General features: G+C 45.6%; 2 protein-coding genes across 4 annotated transcripts in view; both read right to left on the bottom strand.

Annotated features, from left to right (window-relative positions):
* Positions 1–1,126: 1,126 nt before the first annotated feature.
* On the bottom strand, positions 1,127–5,382 carry SOX7 (SRY-box transcription factor 7). Its single transcript, XM_057427490.1, has 2 exons — positions 5,103–5,382; positions 1,127–3,502 (listed from the first exon to the last, which is right to left on the bottom strand). Exons 1-2 carry the CDS (start codon positions 5,326–5,328, stop codon positions 2,601–2,603), a joined length of 1,128 nt encoding a protein of 375 aa, XP_057283473.1. The 5' UTR covers positions 5,329–5,382; the 3' UTR covers positions 1,127–2,600.
* A 7,730-nt stretch (positions 5,383–13,112) lies between these two features.
* The window catches only part of PINX1 (PIN2 (TERF1) interacting telomerase inhibitor 1), a 65,811-nt gene continuing 54,376 nt past the window's right edge, over positions 13,113–24,547 (bottom strand). For all 3 annotated transcript variants that reach the window (XM_057427492.1, XM_057427493.1, XM_057427494.1), the window contains exon 7: positions 13,113–14,100. In XM_057427492.1, the coding sequence (XP_057283475.1) occupies positions 13,495–14,100 (606 nt within the window). In that variant the 3' untranslated portion in view covers positions 13,113–13,494. The remainder of the gene's footprint in view (positions 14,101–24,547) is intronic.

Here is a 24,547-nt window from a genome sequence, read left to right on the forward strand (position 1 = left end):
TCATGCCATCTCCCTCCCTCCAGCCCTGATTTACAAATCCCCTCGGAAGAAGGACACTGCCCCAGCCAGGCTGCTGCAACAGCCATCTCTGCACCACACCAAGCATTGTGCCCTGGTGCTGTGCTGGTGCAAGAGCCACCACAGTTCATGGTGCCAGCAGGACACCCAAAGTTGTCCATTTTGTTCCCCCTCAAAGGAAGAGGTAGTGTGTGTGATGGAAGGGCTGTCTCCGGGGGTGGCACTAGTGGAGTATAAAGGAGGACCACAAGCACAGGACATGGTGCATCCCCAAATACTCATGCAGCTTTCTACCTCCTGGGACCATGGGCTCCCTGAGTCAGAGATAAGTCATTTATAGGAGGCAAGCCAGCCCAGTTGGGTTGGGTTGGGTTGGGTTCCACTGGGTTGGGTTGAGTGACCTTTGGAGACTTCTTCCAGCCAACACACATAGGTGGCCATCACAAAGTGCACTGGAAACTTGCTCATCCACTTTTCCACTTTTTGGGGCCAAGCAGGAGGACACAGCCTGGGAAGACACTTCTTTGGGAAGTGTGAATGGCTTAACCTCAAGGACACAGGGACACAGCCTAATTTAATGTCTAACAAGAGCAGGTTGTGATGGTGGTCCCTGGACTGCAAGATGACCTAAGCTTTTCTCTTTGCTAGCTATGCCTGAAGGGCACCACTCAACATCCACCTCCAAGAGTGCCCTTGATTCAGCCCCCCAAATTTGACCCACGCTTCCACATCTCAGGCCTCACTGCCTTGATCTGCATTAGCATCACGGACCCTTTACATGGCCCTCACACTGTGGAGCATCTTAAGTGGTGCATCAGCACGAACTGTGAAAGACGGCCTTAAATGTGAATAAAACCCTTGCTCCAGGCACTGGCACTTGCTCCATAAATAGGCAACATCCATCACTTGTGCTCGCCAACACACCAAAGGCAAAGCTCTGCCTTAACTTCATGGTAGTATCTACATAGGTGTTAAAAGACCGTATTAGTGAGATGGCAAAAGCAGGATCAAGGCCATCAAAGTGACTTGCTGCCCCTGCGACACCCCATGAAAAGCGAACGCATGCCTTGAGTCACTTTGTTAGAAAGCAGTCCACAGTTTGTAAAGATAACCACAGATCTTTTTTATTAAAAAAAAAAAAAAAGAAGTAGAAAAGTTTGGCTGCAAATACCAACAAAAAAAAATTTAAAAAAATAGCACTTGCACAGGAAACGTTTATGGTTTGAAAACTTTGTCAATAGCTCCAGCTATTCCAATCATAAAACAATCATCGTATAAAAACATATCTATTTAAATTAAATATTTTATGCAAACTCGTATCTACACTCATTCAAAATGCATAGAGTCACACAAAAAAAAAGATGGAATGTATTAGCTTAAAAACCTGTGAAGTTGGGGGGCTTTAAAGTATTATTTGCAATTATTATTAATACATGTTTGGGACCGAAACCAGAAAATCATAGCCACGCTACTAACTAATCATTGCCAAGTGCCATACAGTAAATACTAAGATTAATCATGTCATATAACTGATTTAAAATAAAGCTTCATCTTTATGAAAAGGAAGAGAACTCGAGCAATACAAAATCCGAGGGGAGGAATAATGGAAGGAATAAATCAATGTACAGCTTTATTACAAGCAATAATACGCCAGAGTTAGAAGAGGCATTGGGCACTGCGGCTCCAAATGTGAAGCATTTGCTTTCGAAGGATGTTTGATAAAAACTATGCCTGCTACATCATCACTTCTTTGCCAAAAATGCTCATCCCAGGACCCATTCCCAGCCTGGCGGGAAGGGCAGCTCATGCTGCACCCCCTTTGGCAGTGCTTTTGCTGGGAGGCCAAAATGAAGCCATGGAGGGGAAAGAAGCCAGCTGGATCCTGCCTTTCCAAGGATCTTGCCCACCTCTGGAATGCTCAGACTGAGCGCCCCTGTGGCTTGTTGCCCCCCTGCAGCCCCTGTGCCACCGAAGCATCCCTGGTGTACCATCTCCTCTGGGGTTTCCCAAAGGATGAAGCTGCCAACTCACAGTCTGGGGGTATGAGGACAGGGGGTCGTTTAAGCCCCAACAGCATGGTCAAGCAGGTCAGGGCAGCTGTGGCAATGTTGACACCATGAGCCAAGTGGCTTGCAGGCTGTGCACCCTTTCACCAGAATCTCCCCTTTTCCTCCCATGCCTTTTCCCCTTCCAGGGGGTTATGCCCTTGCCAGGACTTCAGACCTCCCATTTGTGGGATGCTGCCACCCTCCCAACTCCAAAGCAGACCTGGCGGTGCCCCAAACTGGGGGCAGCCTTCCCATGCTCCCAGGAGCATCTCTGCTTTGGAAGAGGGTCTTGGCCAATGGGCTTTGGCATTGGGAAATCCCCCCAGCATCATTTGGAGCAGGGCACCCGAGACTTTGCACCAGTGGTGAAACGCCGACCGAAATCCTTTACCTACACCACCGAGGAGACTCCACAGCCCTTGCACTTCGGGCTTGGTCACCCTGAGGGGCAGTGAGCGATGTCCCTGGGCACAACGCCTCATAATACTGTGTTGGGTCCTTCCTCGGCCGGTCCAGGCGGCCCTGGCTGAGGTTCTAAGAGACGCTGTAGTTATTGTAGTAGGTGGCCGTGGCATCGGCAAGGACGGAGATGAGGCTGGTCTCAGAGGCATGGGAGCTGCCAGACGTCGGGATGTGTCCATTGACCAAGACCCCACTGTGGTGGTCACCATGGCCGGGGTTGTTGAGATACTGGTCAAACTCATTGCGGTCCATCTCCCCCAGGAGCTCAGCTTGGCTTAGCTGGTCCAAGGTATCAAAGCCATGGTGGTCGGGCGGTGGGGAGAGCTGGCCCAGGTGGGCATGGAGGGCAGGAGGATGCAGGGAGGGGAAGGCAGGTGTGTAGTAGCTGGGAGGAGGAGGAGGAGGAGGAAGGGAGGGGCAGCTGGAGGCCGGGGGCATCATGCAGGCTGCTGGCTGCGGTACCGGGCTGAGAGGGTGGTGGTTGCATGGGAGGGAGCTGCCTGCATACTCCGGGGAGTAGGTGGCTCCAGCGAGGTGGGAGCGGTGATGCTCATCGGGGCAGGGCGAGGAGAAGAAACTCTGCTCATGGTCTATGGCATCCAGTGGAGACATCTCCGGGGGGGTGGGCAGCCCGTAGGGGTAGGTGTCCACACTGGTGCTGCTGCCGCTGCCTGGGGCCTCCCGGTACCCCCGGACGGACGGCAGCACTGGGCGAGGGGGGTACTCACCCAGCCCTTCTTTATCCCCCCCGGCCCGGCCGCAGGTCCGCTTCTCTGGCACCACGTTTTGGTCCCGCGTCAGGCTGCCCAGCAAAAACCCGGGGTCCACCCGCTTGCAGATGCGCTTGACCTGCTTCTTCCGCCGGGGCCGGTATTTGTAGTTGGGGTAATCTTGCATGTGCTTCACCCGCAGCCGCTCAGCCTCCTCCACATAGGGACGCTTCTGCGAGAGGCTCAGAGCCTTCCAGGACTTGCCTGAAACAGAGAACAAAACTCCTCTTAGCACCCCCGGCAGGGGAAGGAAAGGTGGATGCCTCCCAGAGCCTGCAGGCACACAACACAAGGGCAAGGTAGGGGCTCTGAGCTGGCACACATGGAGGATGCAGCCTGCAAACCCTTCGGGAGGATCGGAGGGCAGCAGGAGGATGAAGAAGATGGGGATCAAAGCCACTGTATGTCCTCCAAATCTTCCCATCCCAAGTCCCTGCGCAGGGTGGGTTCAGGGTTAGCTGAGCCTCACTGCAGATAAATCAGGACAAATAAACTCCCCCAGCTCCATGGCTGATCTTCCAGTGCCTCTGTGGGACGGAGATCATGGCTGCCCAGCAGGGACGGCCAAGGCCATGCCTGGCTGAGCAGGGGTCAGGACATGGTGTCCCTGGATGTGTCCCAGCCCACGCCCTGCCAGGACTCATGGGGTGTAGGATAGACCAGGGTGCCATGACCTTGCTGCTCCCAGTTTGAGATACACAAAATGTCCCCAAGACACAGGGTAGAGAGGCAGTGGCGGGGCAAGGGGGGTGTATCCCATGGTGAGGATACCCCAGGCTGTTCCTCTGGGTAGGGGGAGAAATGAGGATACAGATGAAAGCATTTGATGCCTTCCCACTGCCAAAGAGACAGCAGAAATAATACTAGCAAGCTGAGATGCTGCATGGTAATTCAGCAAGGAGAAAACCCAAACCAGCAAAGAAAACACCACAAAACTGTACAAGGAAACACAAACTTTGGGTAAGAGGCTGGACAGCAAGGCTGTGTTGCAATTTGGGCAGCTCTTTCTCAGACTGTCTGGGCTGGTGTTTTCTGTTTGCCCTCTTGGTTTCACATTAAAAAAATGGGATTGTGAGAGGGGGGAAATAGCAGATGGGGAGTGGGAAACAAATCTGTGTTTAAAATGGGTTGTTATCTCCAACAGAAACAGGAGAAACACACACACAGAGTGCCATTCAATATTGGGGTGGGCTAGTGAGCTTAGGGACAAAGTGGGACAGCAGGGGCAGGCCAGGAAATCTAGGGGGTCCCTCCTTGCCTGGCGTGCAGGGATCCCTGCCACTGGCAGCACAAGCAGTTTGCACCCCAGAAGGGTTTGCATCCAAGTGGCTGCTTACTCCAGAGTGTGGGCGACTGCTGGGCTTTGTGTCCTGCGGGGCGGGTGCACGGGTGCCTGCTCCCTGGGGTGCAGAACCCCTTCAGGCATTGCACCCCACAAGGCAGTCCTTGGATGTTGCCCTAGGATGCTGGACCCGGCCAGGCTTTGCACCCCACAGCCTGGACATGCTGGTTCAGGGGTGCCCACTCACAGCTTGCCGGACCTGCCTATATTCCATGGGGTGGCCGGGAGGATGCAGGCACTCCAGCATACCAGACCCAGGCATGGTTTGCACACCGCAGAGCAGCGGGGACGGTTCCCGGTTGGGCAGGGTTCATACCCCAGAGGATGGCCGATGGGTGCAGGGGTGCCCACACCGGGGTAATGGCTCCAGATAGAGTCTGCACCCTCGGGGATGCCCGAGTGGGTGCTCGGACGTTCACCGCGGAGTCGCACCCTCGAACCCCGCATGCCCCCTCTCCTCACCGAGCATCTTGCTGAGCTCCGCGTTGTGCAGGTCCGGGTTCTGCACGGCCAAACGCTTCCTCTCGTCCTTTGCCCACACCATGAAAGCGTTCATGGGCCGGCGGATGCGGCTCTCGGAGCCCTTCTCTCCCGGCGGACACCGTGGGGGCGGCCCCGGCGGGACCCCCTCGGCCGCGTCCCCCTCCAGCCGCTCCGGCCAGGGGAAGGTTCCGAGCAGCGCAGCCATGGCCCCCCCCCCCCCCCCCCCCGACAGGCTCTGCCCGCGGGGTCCCCGCGCAGTCCCAGCGCAGTCCCAGCCTCCTGCCCGGCCTCCCCCGTATTTATGAGCTCCTTGGAAAAAGCCTCCTCCAATGACACCGAAGGTGCTCGCTGCTCCTCCTTGTTTGCAAACTCCTGAGCCCCGGCCAGGGTGGTGCGGGGAGAAAACTTCTCCCCTCCCTCTCCCCATCACCGCCCGGGGGAGAAGGGGGGGGAGCTCCCCCAACACACCCCTTTCTTCTCCTCTCACCCCCCTTTTATTATTATTATTAGTTCTTATTTTGCCCACTGAAGGGGAGGGGGACGGAGCTGGAAATGGCCCTACCACCCCCAAACAGCCCCGGCTGCACCCCCCACCCCCCCACTGCACCTCAGAGCCCCCAGAACTTCAAGGCTGGGGGAAATATATAGAGAGGAGATGAGGGCGCTGAAACCTTTTCAGGGTGCTCTGGAAAGGAGAAGAGCCCCAAAAAGAAGATTCCCATAGGGTGTCCCCTCCTCAGACCCCTCCCCAGGCTTTGGCAAGCTGCAGCCTGTTTGCATGGGGAAATCAAGGCAGGGGTATCCCTGCCCTACCTAACAATTCCCTACACAAATCAATCAAGGGTATCCCTTTCTGGCCCCACACAGCTCCTGCTTTAATCACTAGTCCAGGCTGTGCTTTGCCACCCCGTGTTGGCTTTCACACAGTTCCCCCAGATTCCCAGGTCCCCTTGCATGGAAGGGAAAGAGGGTCACAGTGAAGCTGCTGGTGGGTGCCTGTCCAGCCTGGTTGGGCTCCTGTGTGAGCTTTGTGGGGACCACATGGGCAGGGACAGGGATGGGGCAGCTCAGACAGGCTGTGACATCCCCAGTTGGTCCCCACAGCCCATCTCGGGGACACGTAAGGCCAGTCCAATACTTTGTTGTCTTTTTCTTGCTGTTGTTTTATGGAGCACTGCTCCATCCTGCAAATTGTCCCCCACCCTAGCTGGGATGAAGGCACCACCATCCCACAACCTTATTTCTCACTAACCCCAGTTCAGTGCTCATGAGGGCAGCAAAGTCTCCCCCAGGAAGTGTTCCCCCACCAGGATGATCTCCAGTATCACTAAGGAGACCAAAAATCCCCAGCTGGGTGCCCTTGCCCAGCTCATCTCTGCAACCTGCCCAGTGGAATATATTTAGTCCCTTGATTCCTTTATGATTCTGACCCCCTGACATGGGCTGCAGGGCTGCAGCGGCTCCGCTTTGACTGATTGTGGATTTCCTCTCTGTGCTGCCAGAAAGCCGGCAGGCAGGGGTGCAAGATGGGAAGGCATTTCCTAGGGTTGGCTGCTGCTGCCCCATCTAACCCCCCAGAAGGGGGGAAAAACCCATCGCGGATCCCCAGCTGGGGTGTTTGTACAGGTAAGCAGTGATTTACCACATGTCTAGGTGTTCCTATTGACTCTTGTCAGATTACAAGTGATGGAGAGAATGGTATGTAAATGTATGCTGTGTGGGTTCAGATCTGCCTGGGTTTCCTGGTTTCTCCTCTTCCTTTGCACAGGAGTGGGATTGCTGTGGTTCTGTTCCTCCTGGATTACAGTGATTTGGGGGTCTGGAGAGCTGAAAGGTGCTAACTTGACTTGCAGCAGAAGCAGCAACTGCCCTTTCCGAGTTCTTCTCCGGGACCAAATTAAAACCCTACGGAAGCAACAACATTTTCCAAAGGAACTGATTACATCTATTAAGCTATTTACAAGTGGGCTTGATCAGAGCTGCGTTATCTGGGAATACAACAGGAAGGCAACTTCTATTAAATCTAAAAGGCGCAGGAGATTTCCTGGTCTCAGGACAGATTTATAAACCCTTTACACACACACACACATGCAGGCTGGCACATAGCAACTGCCTTTCATCTGTGCTTTGGAGCCATGCACGCTCCTGGGGACCGCTCGTGTTGTCCCAGGCTTTACAGAGCGGGCTCCGTTTCTCTCCCAAAGTCCTGTCTCACGCCTTGAAGTGCCAGGACGGGGAAGAGAGGGAGGATGTCAAACTCTCCATCCTGCTCCAAACAGGTCTCCTGGGTGCCTTTTCCAGATGGGAGTCGCTGCAGAGGTTGGCAGTGAGAGGTTGGGAAGAGAACCTGTAATATCCTTCTTTTATTTTTCTGATTTCCCTTCAGTAGGGGTTGAAGTGCATTAACGAGGGACTGCCTGAAGCTGCAAGGGTTTATTTTGAATTGGTTTTAGATTGCTCAGCATTAATTCTTAATCCTCAGGATGCACAGGGCCTGGGTATCATCATCATCATCATCAACATATTACCTCTATAGTAGAGTCCCCGGAGGCCAGAAAGCTTTAGTAGTAGTAGTAGTAGAATAGAATGTTGCCTCAAGGGAAAAGGAACAGATGAATCCCTCTTGAGCCCTGTTACATGGCTTGGGATGGAAGGAAAGCTCTGGGGGAGAATCAACCACCAAGCAGGGACAGGACTCACATCCACCTCCTGCCTCTGCTGCAGACACCTGGAGGTTCCTTGCTATTCCCCTCTGCATCACGGGGGTAACATTGCTTGATCTGCCCCACCCCAGGTATTGCAGGGGTAAACTCATGTGGCTTTTGGGTTCCTTCAGAGATGTGTGCTGGGACTCCTGTGTGGTTGCAGGACAAAGAAATACTTGAGGATATTTCTTGTTTGGATTTTCTCCCTGCTAAAAGACAGCACCTTCCTAGGACACCACCCCCCCCCCCCCCCTTTGGAATGCAAACTGTAATAATAATAATGATAATAATAAACACTTCATATTTCCCCCCCCTCTCTCCTGTAGCATTCTGATTGCATTAGTAAGATGGGTTTCATCCTGCACCCTACCTAAAATGCTGGTTAAACCTGTCCTGTCGGAAGCTCTGCATTACATAAAGACAGCCAGGGCTCATGTGAAAATGCCACCTTTTAATTGCGACCGTATCAGGGTAATTAGCAGCAGTCTGGAAAAACTTAATCTTTACTTTTTCTGCTTACCTTCCAGTTCTGGTGCAGCGCTTTACCTGTATCTGGGGCACAGGAAGAAACGGAGCTCTCACAGGGCTTTGAGAGCAGGGAAATTACGGCTAAAAGCTATGAGCTAAAATAGATTGAGCAGACAAAGGGTGGAAGAAAGCTTTGTTCTCCCCATTTTCACGGATGGGGAACAGTGGCAGCAAACTCCCATGGGTCCAGCAGAAAAATCTGTGCCTGAACCCAGCTTTTGCACTGTACAGGCAAGACCATCCCCACTCTTCAAAAATACCCCTTTTTGGCATGGATCTGACATCTGGCATGTTACTCAGCTTGCAAACAGTGGGTCTGTTTTCACCAAGTAACCTCCCCACACCCCCCTGCTTCGGAGACATTACAAAGTGTGAGAAAGTGCAAACCCTAAATTAGCTCAATATTCACATGTTCCTTAATTATTGATGAAGCTCTCGTCTCCCAAGGGTAGGATCTGCAGAGGCAGCTGGGGGTTCCCAGCAAAGAGCTGTCTCTCGTCTCCCAGCTGCTTTACCACTGAGACAGAAGAACCAACCCTGCCCACTGCCCGGCCTCCCCGGATCCGCCAGGGACTGCTACAGGGACCATTTATTTGCTAGGAGGAGAAACCAGAGTTTTCACCTTATGCAGCCAAAAATGTGGACAAACCCCCCCAGTTTTAAGATTTCCAACATGCACACAACCACAGTGCTGAATAGTTCTGCTCTATTTTTAAAATGCAGCTTTAAATTGCAAAATACATATACATACATTATTTCCTTTAGGTTAAAAGGGACTAGAGAATTTTGCCTCTTACACTTTAAAATTTATAAAAATGGACTAAGGTAAGGAAAGAAAAATATCTTCTGAGTGACTCAGAACTTAAGTTCTGACTTGCTGAAAAATTGAGCTTGAATTTGGCTTTGGAACAATCTTCAGACTTTTGCCACCATCAAAGTTTATATTTTTACCATATTGACCAGTCCCACATCACTAAAAGTTTGCTTATACAAGACAAGCAAAACTTCGCTTATCTTACATGGGGCAGGTACAGAGACGACAGCCTTGGTTATTGTCCAAGTATTCTAAGCTCAGATCCTTCCCGGGAGTTCCTCAGCCACTAAATCCATGCGGATCAGATTTATAACCCTTCCCACTGCAAACCTCACCTCACACTGCCTAGGAATGAGGAGGAATTAATTCGGATGCTCGCAATCCTCACGCTGTTCGAGGACACACTATCGTAAGATCCTCTTTTAAGACAGGCGTGATGCTGTGCAGTGTTTCCAATAGACTTTGTGTGGTTTTCCTCTCTTCTTGGAGCTTCCTTCCTCCCCTTAGTGCTGGCAGGTTTGGAGGTTTCATGACGTAAATCGTGCCTTTTGAAGGTGGATGCTTCACAATCTTGAGTCTTGTGTATTTAAACAGGAGAAAATTGGTTAATTACACTGGTGCATTCAGCTCATTTTCTTTGCTGAGAGCTGATTATCTGAAAGAACTCAGCACTAGAACTGCCCTTTGCTTAAAGGAAAATCGCATTATTTGAACACGATGAACTGTCCCCAACCACACTTCTTGAATTGCACAAAGCAGCTCCCTCTCAATATCATCTAATGGACTGAAATGCCCATTGACCCAAGGATAGGTGGTTCTGAAATCTTAGTGGGTTGTCTTGAAACTTGTACTTTACTGAACCCTGGTTGTGTGTAAAGCCCTTGAGCTAGTATGTCTAGGAAAGAAGTCCAAAGAATGGCATGTGTTCCACACATCTGGGTTGTCTTGCAGCATGCACCAGCTTTCCCATTCCCAGCTCTAAAGGCAGGCTCTGCAGTCAGACACAGCAACACCGAAACGGTTGAAACTCATAAAGCTCATGCAGACTCATACCAGTCCGGTGCTGGTAAGAAGACAACTTTTCTATGGGCAATAACTGCCAGGAGAGTTTTGCGCTTGCAGGTATTTACAAGACAAAATTCAGCATATATATTGCTGTTCATAAAATTGTGGTTGCAAATCACAGTTTGGCACGTAGCAGCCTTTGCACCGACAGTTGAATTCAAGGCTTGAAGCAAAGAACGACACTATACCTGTGATGAATGGAGGTAATTCACGAGGAACCATCATGTGTGTAAGGCTCCGAGTGTGAGAAGGGGAAATTTCTTCTGTGTCAATGGTGACCGGTGATTACTGAAACTGAAAACATTTTAACACCTATGCTGTGTGTGCCTCAGTCTCGATTTGAAAATGAAAGTAGAGTGGAGACTCATTTTGCTTAGTTTCTAGGTAATTTCAGTTGGAGGTATGTGATTTTGCGCTGTGATGTGTGAGTCAACGGACAAATATCTAACAAAAGACTGCTGTTTGAAAGCCTTATTTTCACAGCAATGAAACCAAGTAACTTCTTTGGGCTTACATTCTGCTAATTTCACCATTTGAGTAATGATGTAATTATTTTTCTTATGCTTTCTAAAAAAAAGACCTTCTTGCCAAACCAGAGTTTGGTTAAAACTGAACTCACAACCCACTATAAACAGCAAAAACATGCAATTACTTTGAAGTGTGTTCCTGTTGTTTCAATCATCCATTTCACGAGACAGTATCTGGTCAGGAGAGCTTTTTGTCCAGTAATGCAAAGTTGGTTGACCCCTAACATGCACAGAGCAAAGCAGATAAATGCTCATTTCAAATACTAGTCTGTTATGATTTTCCCTCCCTCTCCCCAACCCGTATTCTGCACATGCTATTTCTCTTTGAACTCGAGGCACATTAAAATCCCACATTTTCTGGGATAGAGTAAAATTCCCACTACTGGTACAAATAGAGAATCTTCTATTTGTAGCCAATATTTCAATCTGGGCCAGATTTAAATCTTAGGTATTCGGTACTTAACGGTAGTAACACCATATATTTAAAAATGTACTCCTGGGTTTATTCTTCCTATAACTAACACTGGAAAATGGCCAAACACTCGTAAGAATTAGCATGCAGAAACCTATGGAAGATTAATGTAGAGAACAAACAAATAAGCCCAGCGGTACTTGGAGAAGTAAACCTTGCTCCTCAACCAGCACCTTTTTAAACTGAAATCCCTGAAAGACTGTGAAGTGTAGTTAAAAAAACTATTGGGAACAAACAGGCTTTTTGGCTTTTGCTGACAAACAAACCCCCAAATTTGTGGTGAGCAAGAGATTAGAAATGCTGCTTTGCAGAGGACCCACAGAACTTCAATGCAACATGAAAAATTATTCTGCTGTATTCTTTTGCTGCAATTATTTTTTTTGCACGTTGGGCATGGAGCTTACTCACAACTCTATAGCAACATCATGGTATGAAGTGGTATTTCATCTAAAGAAATCAGGGAATTGGCCCGGCCTCAGCAGCATCAGAATGGCTAATACCTGCACAGCACTGAAAAGCAAATGCTACTCTAAACACAGAGAAAGACACCTTGCTCTCCCTTGCAAGAAGTAAAAATACAGTAATTTTGCTGTAATGAATGAACATGTCCTGAAAGTAAGAAAGGTGCACTGCAACCCAAGGTATCTCAGAAAGGAAGAGTTCAGCTGCAAGCTAAAACATCTGAAGCCATGTGGGCTGTGTAACGCATGCTTTAGTTTCACTGGACAATAAAGGCAGCTTAAAAAAATTTTTCATATTAACATCTGCATCTTGACAATGTTTTATAAACCATGTTAAGCAACTCAACTGAGCCAAGACAATAAAAAAATGTACCCATTTTATTCAGCAGTGCAGGCCAAGTGGGACGTTTTAGATTTACACTGATGAAACGCAGCCAGGCCCAAAGTCAAATGAACAGCTAATGATGTGAATTCCGGTCGGCCACTCCAGATTATGGCATGAGAACTGGCTGGCTTTCAGGATTGTGCTGTCCCTTTGCTGTGGCTAAAGCAGTATCAGAATCAGACTCCAGGATGGTGAATGCTGCTTCTCATTCCAACACTTTACTTCCATGCTCGCCCATCTCTTCTAACAGCTCTTAGCCGAGATTAACATGTCGAAATTCATGCTGAATGTTTAATACCTCATACAAAACTGGTTATGGTAGTGCTGAGTTCCAGCATTGCTTATTTCCAGGTTTACAATTAGAAACAAGCTATAATTTGATTACAAACCTAAACTGCAAGTGTTCAGAGTATGCAGCAATACTAATGCATCTGACCAGCTATACTTTTAAAATCCACTTGGTCCCTAATTTCAGAGAAAAAGCTCTTGCTCTAGCCAAGACAACTGTTTGAATGCCAGATACATCACTGAAGGTACCCTGAGTGCTCCCAGATAACCAAAGATCTAGATATGGTTAATAAAGGCACAGCTCCTCTAGCTTTGTAGCAAAGTTACAATTGCTAGAGAATAGTTAACAAGCGGCTAGGAAACAAAGGGTGGTATTTTTATTTCACGCTTTAGTACTGATACTCAGGTGTAAAACTTTAATATTAGAACAAGTATTTGAGGAAGAAACAACATTTATTTTATATGTAAAAGGAGATCAATGAAAAAATTAGACATGACTTTGCAAAAAACAGTGAAAAAAACACATGGAACTTTGCAAAACCTCTCCTGTTTCCAGAAGCAGAGCTGGGCTATCACAAGTGAAAACAACAGTTGCTTTAATAATAAAAACAGTAGTAGGGTGAATTGTTCTTTTTAACCTGGATGGAGATAAACACAGTGTGAAGCAGCAGGTAGTAAGGAATTCACTGCCTTTCCCAGACTTAACCACAGTGGTTAAAACCAGGTCTGATTTTGCTTGCTGGAACAAAGTTGCACCAGAGTGAATCTGGGCTGAAGGCACCACAAGGTCTGCTGCGTTACAACACAGCTCTTGCAAAGCCACGAAGGTGAACCGTCTGCCATGCTGAAAGAGGCAAAGTGGAACTATTTTTTGTTAAGTCTTGCTTTGCAGACATGCAAGCCTTGGCCCTACACATGGATACCTTTTTTAATAAGGCACTGAAGCTCACATTGATTTGTTACCATGTTCTTCCTTGAAAGAGCTATATTTAAACACAGTCTGTGGTTTCTGCTGGAGGTAGAGGAGTGTGCTCAACTCTGGATCACAAGTGGTGTCTGGCTGGTGTGTTTACACAGATTTCCCTAACTTGCTAAGGTACAAATCACCTGAGTCACAGCTTGACTCTTAAATGTGCTTGCAATGCTTCTTTTTCTTTTTCTGTGCTCCTTCGATACACTCATCTGCATCCTCTTTTTGCCTTTTGTGTTTCTTTTTATGGTGTTTCTTTTGCCGTGCCTCACAGTCCTTTGCACTTAGATCTTCCCCATCAGCAGTCCCTGCATGAATCTCTCCATTGCCCAGGTTTTCATCACAACTAATGCTTTCTCCTTCGTGCTGCTCTTTATGTTTCCCTTTCTTTTTCCTTGAGTGACATTCATTTAAAGGAGCATCCAGTTCCTTGTCATTCAAGCTACTTATCTTCGACTGTTTCACTTTTGGTTTCTCACAATGCTCTGTACTCTTGGCCTCATCTCTCTTCTGCTTGTGCTTTTTCTGTTTGACTTTGGTTTTCAGTTCTTCTGAAGGCTCCAAAGCCTCATCGGCTGTTGGGCTGGAACTGACTACCTTTGCTTCTGTGTCATTCTGGGATCCCTTCAGTTTTGCCATGCGCTTGGCGAAATATTCCTGTACAGTGAGAACGCTCGTCACTGTATTGTAACCGTCTGCAGGCTTGGATAGACAGCAGTTTCCCTGCTTCTCTTCCTGAGACTTAGGACTGGCAATATCCTCCTGCAAGGGAACAAAGAGAGGCAGGAGCGAGAGTCAGAAATAATGGCTTTAAACATAATGGTGGTTTTTTTTTTGCACTAGTAAGAAAAATATTAACAAACAGTATGGTGCTTTGAAAATTAATTGCAAAAATATAGAGTTGGGCAGAAATGAGATTCAGCCCTTAATGCAAATGTTGGCACAAGTTAAGGGAGAAGAGGTGGCAGTATGGATGGCAGCGAGAGAATACAGAAGTCAGTTCTCTGTTGGTTTAAATTTCTTGCTGTTTACCTACTCCTGTGCAGCTCATGCAGATTATGTATAATACTATCATACTCAAGAGTATTACACTCACTTTGCAAAGGCACATGTCTCTACAAGATATAAAACAACATAAAAAGTAACACAGTACAACTTATTAGCCTATGGCATAAAGGAAATCCCATGCCTGGAATACCTCTGCAGCAAAGTGCAAGAACTTATGATACACAGAGCAATCCAGCATTGATGCATCTCTTCCATCTTATCTGATCTTTAGAAATGTTTGTTTCGCAGCTGGTTTACTGTCATTGTGTCCTAGATGTTGTTATTTAAACATGCTCCATTTGATTATACATTATCAGATGGCAAAAACAACATCACAGGTTAGATCTTACAAGGCTTCTGCATACACAAAATAAATAGCTGCTGAACTCTAGCTGCAGGTGAGTATCTATAGCTGGATATTACGTATGGCATGAAGGGAACTGACTCTGAAAAAGCAGCAAATGCAACAAGATGAAAATAACATAACTTGTTAAATTATCTGCGACTTGCAAAATAAACCAGCCAAAAAGGCAGCTGAAATTCAGACTTGTTTACACGGATACTAAAGCACTCAAAAATAACCCTTTGTGGCATATCCTTTTGCTTGGCAAAAGTCACAAACGGTTCTTGGAAATGTCCCAGATTTTACATTGTTGTGTTTTTTTAACCCTTGTATGAACTGCAGCTAACCAGGCACACCCAACCTGATGGGAAAAGCTGAGCAGGGGAGAATTGTGCAGAATCCTCACCAAAATCTGGCCTACATCACACTTCTTGAATGGTAGGTAATCCACAACTATTACAGTCAAGTGTGGCGAGTATGACAGAGATACTTCACTTTTTACCATTCATAAATGCACAGACAGGTCAGAGCATCCACTCTACCCATACATCTTGTATGTGAACTGAAGTGACTATAAAATGCAATCAAATCCAAGCAGTAATATTTTACGCCCACTTTCACGGGCATAAACTGATACACAGGGTGAAGACTAGCAGAGAAATGGGAGATATAAAATCACTTATCTCAACACTTTATGGTTATTGCATGATGGTGTAGATAAGTGAACTGACTCTCTTCAGGGCATCATTTAATCTGTTACCTGAAGTGGGGTTTATTAGGGTTTGTGAGTAAGGTTTTGAAGGTCTAACTCCTTATGCATCCATCACCTTAACTCACATGAACAGGAATGCAAAAATTTGTGTCATTAGTGATGCATTATGAGTAGCCATTTCCTAATACACCTGCTTTCAAGAGAGTTATTCCAGTGGAACGAAAGTAATGCTACACTTGAGATTCCAATAATGTTTGTGCGGGCACTTACAAAACTTAGGTACTTTTCTTGTAGAAATACCGTGTAGTGTACCTTCAGGCAAGTTTATGAAGAAACTGAAACTGTTTCGCCTCTGGCAAAGAAGCCTGTAAAGAGATGTTGAGCATGGGGGGGAAAACCGTGTATCTACATACATCTATACATAGAGTTCGAAAGGGAAGCTACGGTACAACTTTGACAAGACAGAGTCCACAGAAGAAATGGATTGAGCTTCATTTGTCACTCTCTTTTTAATAAGATATAACCCCCAACCCAATAAGCAACGTTGGTGTGGATCAAATACAGATGCCCTGCTGAAGCAGAGTTAAAAGGTCACTTTTCCTCTTACCCGCAACAAGATTTTGACACCTTGCATTGCAAAATGACAAACAGTCTCCCGGGTTTTCTGGGGCAGATGCCAGCCAGAACAGTTTCCCTCCCCACCCCAATATGTCAAATGTACTTGCGACCAGAACACCAATTACCCCCTGGCCAACCAGGAAAGGATTTTCTCATTCCCTTGGTGACTTCAAGTCCTGACAACTTAATTACGGTAATTGAAAGCAAGTATTACATTTATTTTATAAAATACATTAGGCATTAACAAAAAGTTCCTTTGGTTAAACTAGGAAGTTCAGAAGGTATGCATGATCCCAGAAAATAAGAACCTTGCTCAGGAACTCTTTATTGATAAGAAATTTAATAACCATGGCTCACTGAACGCAGAACTAACAGGGCATGGAGACAAGCAAAGAGGTGCCAACCCTAGAAAACCTCTCAGTTTAGGAAAAGCTTATGTGAAACCATAAATTACCTGGAACGGCTGTTAAATGCCAGAAGTGTTCCCCTCCCATGACGTACCTGTCCTAGTAGCCATGGGAACACCACTGAACTCTAAACATGGGTTTCCTCTGGACGGGAGACTCACAGTTTATGCAAGTCTTCTCCTGCCTGTCCCAACATACATATATAGAAGTTTCAAAGAAAAATAAGATCTACACACTCAAATGCGTACTGTGTTGCTGCAACTCCTGAAAAGCAATTTATTACACAAGATACAAGACAGAAAGAAACCTCCTCCTCCAAAGAGCTGATGATCACATAAAATGAAAAGCAATCGTGCTGTAGCTGGTGGGAGGCTTGAAGAGTAGGCTTTGGAGGAGATACGTTTGTCCACACCATAAGTTCCAAAATTAACAACAAAATTGGTCTGAGAAGTTGAGGTTAAAAGGAGTTGTGAATACTGGTCTCTAGGAAATCAGTAGGATGATCCCAAGCAAGAGAAAAGGACTGCTTGAAGTATGGTGTTAAATGTGGAATAATTAAGAGGAAACAATAGGAAAATTCAAGGAGAGGCTGGGAAGTGCACAGGAAAAGACAAAGGTCAATTATAGCCAGAAGTCCCCTGTAAATATCATCTGCTTATGTGATTAGAGAAATGTATGGAAAATAATTTGAAGCACATAAAGTACTCTTGAGTACCACCGGTGCTGTTTTCTGCCTGCTTTCTTCACTTTAGCCACACAATGCTGATTTAATCAAGTTAGCACACAAAACTTAGAGAGTGAAATCCTGGTTCCCTTGATTCCTGGGGGATAAGGGTTGTATCTCTAAGGCATCACAGTCTCAGAGCACCTTTCAGCTGCAGTTATTCAGTGAATTAAAAAAATGGGGGATTATGGTCAATTATATAAGCAATTCACATCACATCGTGAAAACAGTCTGGCAACAGGAGAAGCCCAAAGTGGAAAGTACTTAGGCACCTCATGAAACCAAATGAGTTTGAAACCCAAGTATGTTTGCAGTTTTAAGACCTTAGGTTGAAGAATTAAAATCCCAAAAGAAAAGCTGCATCCACATGTTATTTTGAGAGGAAAAGCAAGATAAAACCAATCAGCAAAGGTTACCCATACATAAGCAACAGAAGCAGCTTGCATTAATCCAGTACAGTTTCCCTGCTCTTCAGACTGCAAATGTTTCTGTCCTAGCACTTAAAGCTTACAGTAGGGGAATAAAGAAATCTGCTAGAATCTCAGATCTGCCAAAAAAAGATCTACAACTGTTCAAGTCAAGTGATTTCACATGCCTTTGCCTCCTCATTTGCAAATGAGGGGGTACTAATTCACAAGCAATTTTGTTAGCCTAAATTCACAAAAATGACAAAGTACAGAAGGGGTGAGCATAAAGGCAGAATAAAGCTAAACTATAATTTCAGTAGATTCTCACTTAAATTACAGAAAATGGGCTAGATGAAGTAAGTAGAGGCTAAACCTCCAGCCTGAGTTACAAGACAATCACACAATCATTCAGAGCTTTAAAACGCATCAACCCCTTTCTGCAGTCTGCTGAACCACAGTGATTAGAGACTTTCTTCTTCAGAAGCCATAACAATAAGATTAATATAATCCAGTTCTGTTTCTGCTACTTCAGATCCTCACTGCAGAGGTGTGTTGGTATACTGCAGTGCATAAAACTTGACAGGCAAGAACTGAGGGCATCCCTGTATCTTTCTATGCCAGGTCTAGCTCTGATGGAGAGAAAACAGAGCAGATTATTCATGAAGAGTCACTCTGGGGCTCTGCAGACATTAAGAATGACAGAGTCTTCCTTTAAGGGGCTGACAACTTCCAGTTAAGTATGAGCATAAACATTTGGACTGGGATCAAACAGGCAAGAGAATGAGCAAAGATCTGTAGCAGGATGAGTTTAAGCAGGATTAAAATAAATGCATGCATAAATAAGGCCATGTACCATCAGTTCTGAAGTCAATTCTGGCATAAGAACAGGTACTCAGGAGGCTCTACTGTTTTCAATTTACCTGATTAAGATTGGTATACTGCAGACAGCATCTTATGAAGAACTTACCATAACAGACTTCCACAGGGCTGATGCAAAGAAAAAAGGAGATAATTGTCCCTGTGCTTATGAGGAAGAGGACAAGCTGCAGCAGTAGATGCAAATTACCAACACGAAACTCTGCTACTAGGAGTAATCTACCAGTAGGTATGTGAAGCCTCAACAACCACTGGGAGTCTCAACCATGGAAAGCAACTCATCCAACTATCAGGAAAGCGTTAGGCAGAGTTCATCCTTGCTTGGAACGGAAAATAGAAGATCAGGACTCTAGAAGCATCTTCCATTCCTATAATGCTTTAAAATCTTAAAATAGGCATATAAATTGCCAGCCTGGTAATAAAGGAGGGTTTAATGAAAGAGATGAAAAGCAGGAACACTAAACCCAAAAAGAAATGGTAAAAAATCAGGTCACCTGCTATTTCTTCTTTTGTCAATCCTGGAATTCTAATCACCAGAATACCTCTCATACCATAGTAAGGTTTAATTATACTACTATTTATAATGAGTACCAATATAGCAAGGAATCCACTTATAGGAGAAATGGAATGAAAATCCTGAATGTCTTAACACTTGGCTGGGCTGTATGACATGGTAGCACTTTTTAAAAGGACAAGTTCCAATTACTATAGAACAGCACTTTCCTGTTTGACTCCATTAAAATAAATTCTGCGCTAGAATACGCTGAAAAATCAACTACAATCTCACAGTTGGATATTAACTACTATACTACATGTGAACTATCAGCTCTGCCTCTTTCACAGGAAGGACAAGGAGAAAGGTTAGGATATAGCTAACGGAAAAGGAACAAGGAAAAACCTTTTTTAAAAAAATCCAACCATTTTCTCCATGGATTTATGAAGATTCATTTTTGCTACACCTGCCTCCATCCGCAACTACAAAGGAAAGAGCAATCAGGTTACTCCTCTTGTAACTCAAAAGCCAAAGGAATGTTATTGTAGTACATCTCTGCCTAGAATAATTTTGAGGTTATTTACAGAATCACTGATCTCAGAGAAGCTGTGGCTGCCCCATCCCTGGCAGTGTTTGAGGCCAGGTTAGACAGGGCTTGGAGCAGCCTGGTCTACTGGAAGGTGTCCCTGCCCATGGCAGGGGGCTGGAACTGGGTGAGCTTTAAGGTCCCTTCCAACCCAAACCATACTGTGCTTCTATGATTGACTAGAAGTGATGTCTGAAGGTCTTCAGTTCAGCCTCTGGCCTGGAGCAAGACTTCTGCCAAGGCTAGACCCAGTCAGTTTCTTGTCATGGAGTCATGGAAATGTCCAATGATGGAGTTTCCACAGTCCTTCAGGATACCCATTCTCATGTGTCACTGTATCCTTGTGAAGAGGTTTCATTACCACATAACAGCACTCATTCCATTCCACTGTATAAATCTATAGGTGCCTGGTTTTCAAGTACATTTACACTGAATCTGCTGACTCCATTTTCTGTTTTAGTTTTAAATTCTGTGGTGATGTGTTTCTATTAAAACTGCATTCAAATTCTCACTGGCTGTTGTGTAATTCTATTTTATATTTTTGCCAAAACCTCATCCTGTACTTCAGAAAGTGGCCAATTTTAGCATTTTCATTCATTCTTATAATTCACACATTATTACTGCTAAAATAGAAAGCTGCCATCTCTGTTGCTGAATGCATCTCCACTTATCCAAAATGCCATTTGCTTGTCATATAAACAGTAATTTTTCACTCTTGTACAACGTACTGGAACCCAGCCTGTTTCTATCAATGAAACAGGAGCCGTACAATAAGCTGTGATTCTCTGCTGGGTTCTGCCTTCAGCCCGAAAACAACAGCGTAACAGGAAGCAACAGGGTTGCAAAAGTGCAACGGATTAAATTGTGGCCAGAGACTTGATTACAATGATAGTCATGGGAATTCATTCCAGCTGTCATTATCAGATCCTGGTCAGTCCTACAGTACTAACAGTTACAATATTAGGAGTTACAGCACCTGTATTTCTAATGTCAGTTTGGGAACCCTGGCACCGTGGTCATACAGAGCACACAAACTTCCTCCTACTGTTCTCACACTTTTCAGGAAAAAAAAAAAAAGCATTCATTTTGGTTTTAGCTAACAAAGGCTGCGAGCAAAACCCATGAGCAGAAAGCAGCCTGCGAAAGGCTAGGGGAGGATACACACAGTGAGTTAACGCACAAGAAGTATGGAAGACTGAGGGCACACAGGGAAAGAGTTAATAAAATCAGCAAATCCAGAGAAGAAAAATCCTTTTCTCATCTTGAAAGGGACACTTAAATATCCTTGTGACACCTCATTTCACTCTAGCTACACTGCTGAGGCCAGCAAAACCTCTTTTCCTTCACATTTCCTTGCAAATTACATCTGTGCATTAGACTGAATATAAACAAAACTAAAGGAAGAGATTTCCCTTAGGATCTCTCTATTGGCACAATACAGAGATCCAAACATAGTGACTTCATCTTCCCAGAAGCACCTAAATCAATTCTAAACCGCCCTGTTCTCACCTTGAATAACAGAGGAAGTATGGTCCAGCAAAGTGAGTACAGGACTGGGAAGGTCACGTTTCCCAAGTTTTCTTCCCAGCTGGTGGGAAACCCTGTAGAAGTTATTCCCTCCAGCTCTAGCACAGGCTATCAAAGCACAAAACATGCTTTATTAACTATATGAAACTCGCAGCAGAGCTAAGAGTTTCAGTAAGTGTTTGTAAAGTGCTTTGAGATCCTTCAGAGAGGTAGCACAGACGTGCAAGGAACTAGGCAAGTACTGAAATAACCCCGCTGTTCTACTCAGCTGGCATTGCTAAGTGGCTATGACACGTAACAGCAAACAAGACAATCACATCTGTTCTGTATAGACCCGTATATAATCGTATCACCAAGAGACTCAAATACAGTATTTTAAAGGAGCAGGCAGGACTAGATTAGATATAGGAAGAAATTCTTCCCTGTGAGGGTGGTCAGTCACTTGCCCAGAGAAGATGTGGCTGTCCCACCCCTGGCAGTGTCTGAGGCCAGGTTGGATGGGGCTTTGAGCAACCTGGTCTAGTAGAAGGTGTCTCTGCCCTGTCCCTCTAGCTGCAGGGGGCTGGAACTGGATGAGCTTTAAGGTCCCTTCCAACCCAAACCATTCTGTGATTCTGTGATTCTTGAGCTGAGGATTTCTTGCTATACCATACAGAAGAAACCAAATGGACTACATGGCCAGCCAAACCGTGAATACAAGCGAAGGTAATAACATGGCATCTGAAGGTTTAAGATGCCGAGGTAAGCCACAGAGAGAAAGGATGCAATAAAAATCACTGGAAGTACCCAGAGGAGAGAAAGGAGTTTTGGTAAGAATTCCAAGAGCAAGCACAGCCAGCATCACAGCTTGGCTTCTGGTGGGGCAAACTACACGTAAAAATATCTGAAAATAACACCTGCCTTTGCAAAACTTCACTTCTACCTCTTTTCTAATAATACATGTAGAAAAGCTGTGTATAAATAAAAGTGCTTCTAGGAGCATTTGAAACAGATAATTCAAACGGCCAAACCTGCACTCCTTTCCCCTTCCCCTTAGAAAATGCTTCTCGAAAGGAAAACACACACTTGAAACTCTTCCGCTTCTTTGCACTGAGAGGATAATATGCTAGAGAGCTGATCCACGTATCAAAATCCAGTCAGACCTCTGTGCAAGGGTACAGACATTTCCTGTTTTTCAGCACAAGCTGGAGCTGAGGAGCTGCTGAGAAATACCTTGTGCCCCTTTTAGTCCCTTATTTGTTAGCTGTGCCTTCATCGTGACTTGGTTCCTTTCCTCTAAGCAGGTGCAAAGAAGTGTTCGTAGCACAGGAAAATGAATCAGAACATTGCAATTTAGAGCAGCATACACCATAAACACCAGCAAAGCCCTCCTGCCTAAAAGCATGTGGACTAAAAGGCAGATGCAAAAAAACAAGACAAACAGCAAGAGAACCAAAATCTGAAACACAACTGCATGGATGTGTATGCACATTTTTTTCTTCTCTGCCATCTGTAAGGGATGAAGAAAAGAGTTTGTCTGAGGAAACGGGTTTATATTTCAAGAAATACACAGTGTACCTACAGTTCATACAGATCTTATTCTTGTTTTCAAGAATTCACATACTGCAGCCTTGCAACTATAGCCAAGCCAGGTACAAACCTCCCGCAGCTTTCTTTCATAAATCTATGCATTTTTCTTTATTGCTGCCTTTAGTTTTAGTGTTTCCTTGCACAACTATTCAGACAACTCCTCAGATCAATTCAAATTAGCACTCATCCTCTTCCCCCAAACCAAATCAACTGCTGTCACTTCATAATGCTATTCCATCTTCAAACACAGGCATGTTTAACTAATCGTATTGCCCGTGTCCTACTGTACCCTCTTACTACCTGATATGTGTAACATCCTGCCCTTGTTCTGTCCATCATTTTATTGTAAGATCTCTGGGGAAGCAATTACCCCACATGTGAGCACTATATAACGTAATTAACAAATAATAACCACCAAGAAATGTAGGCCAAAAATGCAAAGTTATCGGAGCAACATTTCTGCAGAGACTTGTATTGTTCTGTATTCACTTGCAGCCTTAGCTTCCAAGTTCCTGGAGGCACGTATTATACTCCAAGCAGCATAAAAGCAAAGGTAAATGCTGTGCTCTAAAGAAGACATAAGGTGTTCTGACTTTATTTGGATTTATAGGCTTTACTATTTTTCAACATTCCTTAACATTACCAGTAGTATTTACACAGAACATCACAGTTAATAAAGTTCAGAATTTGAGGTGAAACACTTATGATTTGGTTCTAAATTAACTTTGGCAATGAGAGTATCAAAGGAAGGAGAGACAGGATGACTGTAACCATGAGCAAGATGCAACACAAACTTTGCAAGTGACCTCATATAGTATGAAAAAACTGCTTCAGGAGGCAAGGACAGAACCTCCATTCTTGGGTATTCACCCCCACACTCAACAGCTAGTCATGAATAGCACCAACTGCTGCTGTCCTAACATGGAAAGCCTAAAAGCTCCATCTTTTTTCAGCAGGAAACAAAAGATTTCCCATTCCTGAGGCTTCCTACTGTAGGACAGGTATTTCAGCTGCTTGCACACTTGCTAGGAAGTGTAGAGTCCTGAGTATCCCTACAATGCTGTTTCGATTGCCTTGATACTGAAATATCAGTCTGGCTGTTCAGGTGCCCAAGCAATTAAGACAAAGGTTTCTAATAGGCCTGAAGTAGACTTCCACTTCACATGGACCTAAAGAGCTAAGGAAGCATAAAAAAGCATGAAAGAAGAAAAGGAGAAAGGATCAGTTTGGGGTGGTTACTGGTACAAAGAAAGATGGCCCTTGGGATGTACAGAGAAGGAAAAATATTCAGGAAAGAATCATAGAATAGTTCGGGTTGGAAAGGACCTCAAGATCATCTAGTTCCAACCCCCCTGCCATGGGCAGGGACACCTCACACTAAACCATATCACCCAAAGCTTCATCCAACCTGGCCTTGAACACTGCCAGGGATGGAGCATTCACAACCTCCCTGGGCAACCCATTCCAGTGCCTCACCACCCTCACAGAAAAGAATTTCCTCCTTATATCCAATCTAAACTTCCCCTGTTTAAGTTTTAACCCATTACCCACTGTCCTGTCACTACAGTCCCTAATGAAGAGTCCCCCCCAGCATCCCTATAGGCCCCCTTCAGATACTGGAAGGCTGCTATGAGGTCTCCACGCAGCCTTCTCTTCTCCAGGCTGAACAACCCCAACTTTCTCAGCCTGTCTTCGTACGGGAGGTGCTCCAGTCCCCTCATCATCCTCATGGCCCTTCTCTGGACTTGTTCCAACAGTTCCATGTCCTGTTTATGTTGAGGACACCAGAACTGCACACAATACTCCAAGTGAGGTCTCACAAGAGCAGAGTAGAGGGGCAGGATCACCTCCTTCAACCTGCTGGTCACGCTCCTTTTGATGCAGCCCAGGATACGGTTGG

This window comes from Pezoporus wallicus, unplaced genomic scaffold (genome assembly GCF_028554395.1).
Source record: "Pezoporus wallicus isolate ANWC-B61680 ecotype Strahan unplaced genomic scaffold, APGP_CSIRO_Pwel_v1 contig_6464, whole genome shotgun sequence".
In the NCBI taxonomy this organism is placed as follows: Eukaryota; Metazoa; Chordata; class Aves; order Psittaciformes; family Psittacidae; genus Pezoporus; species Pezoporus wallicus.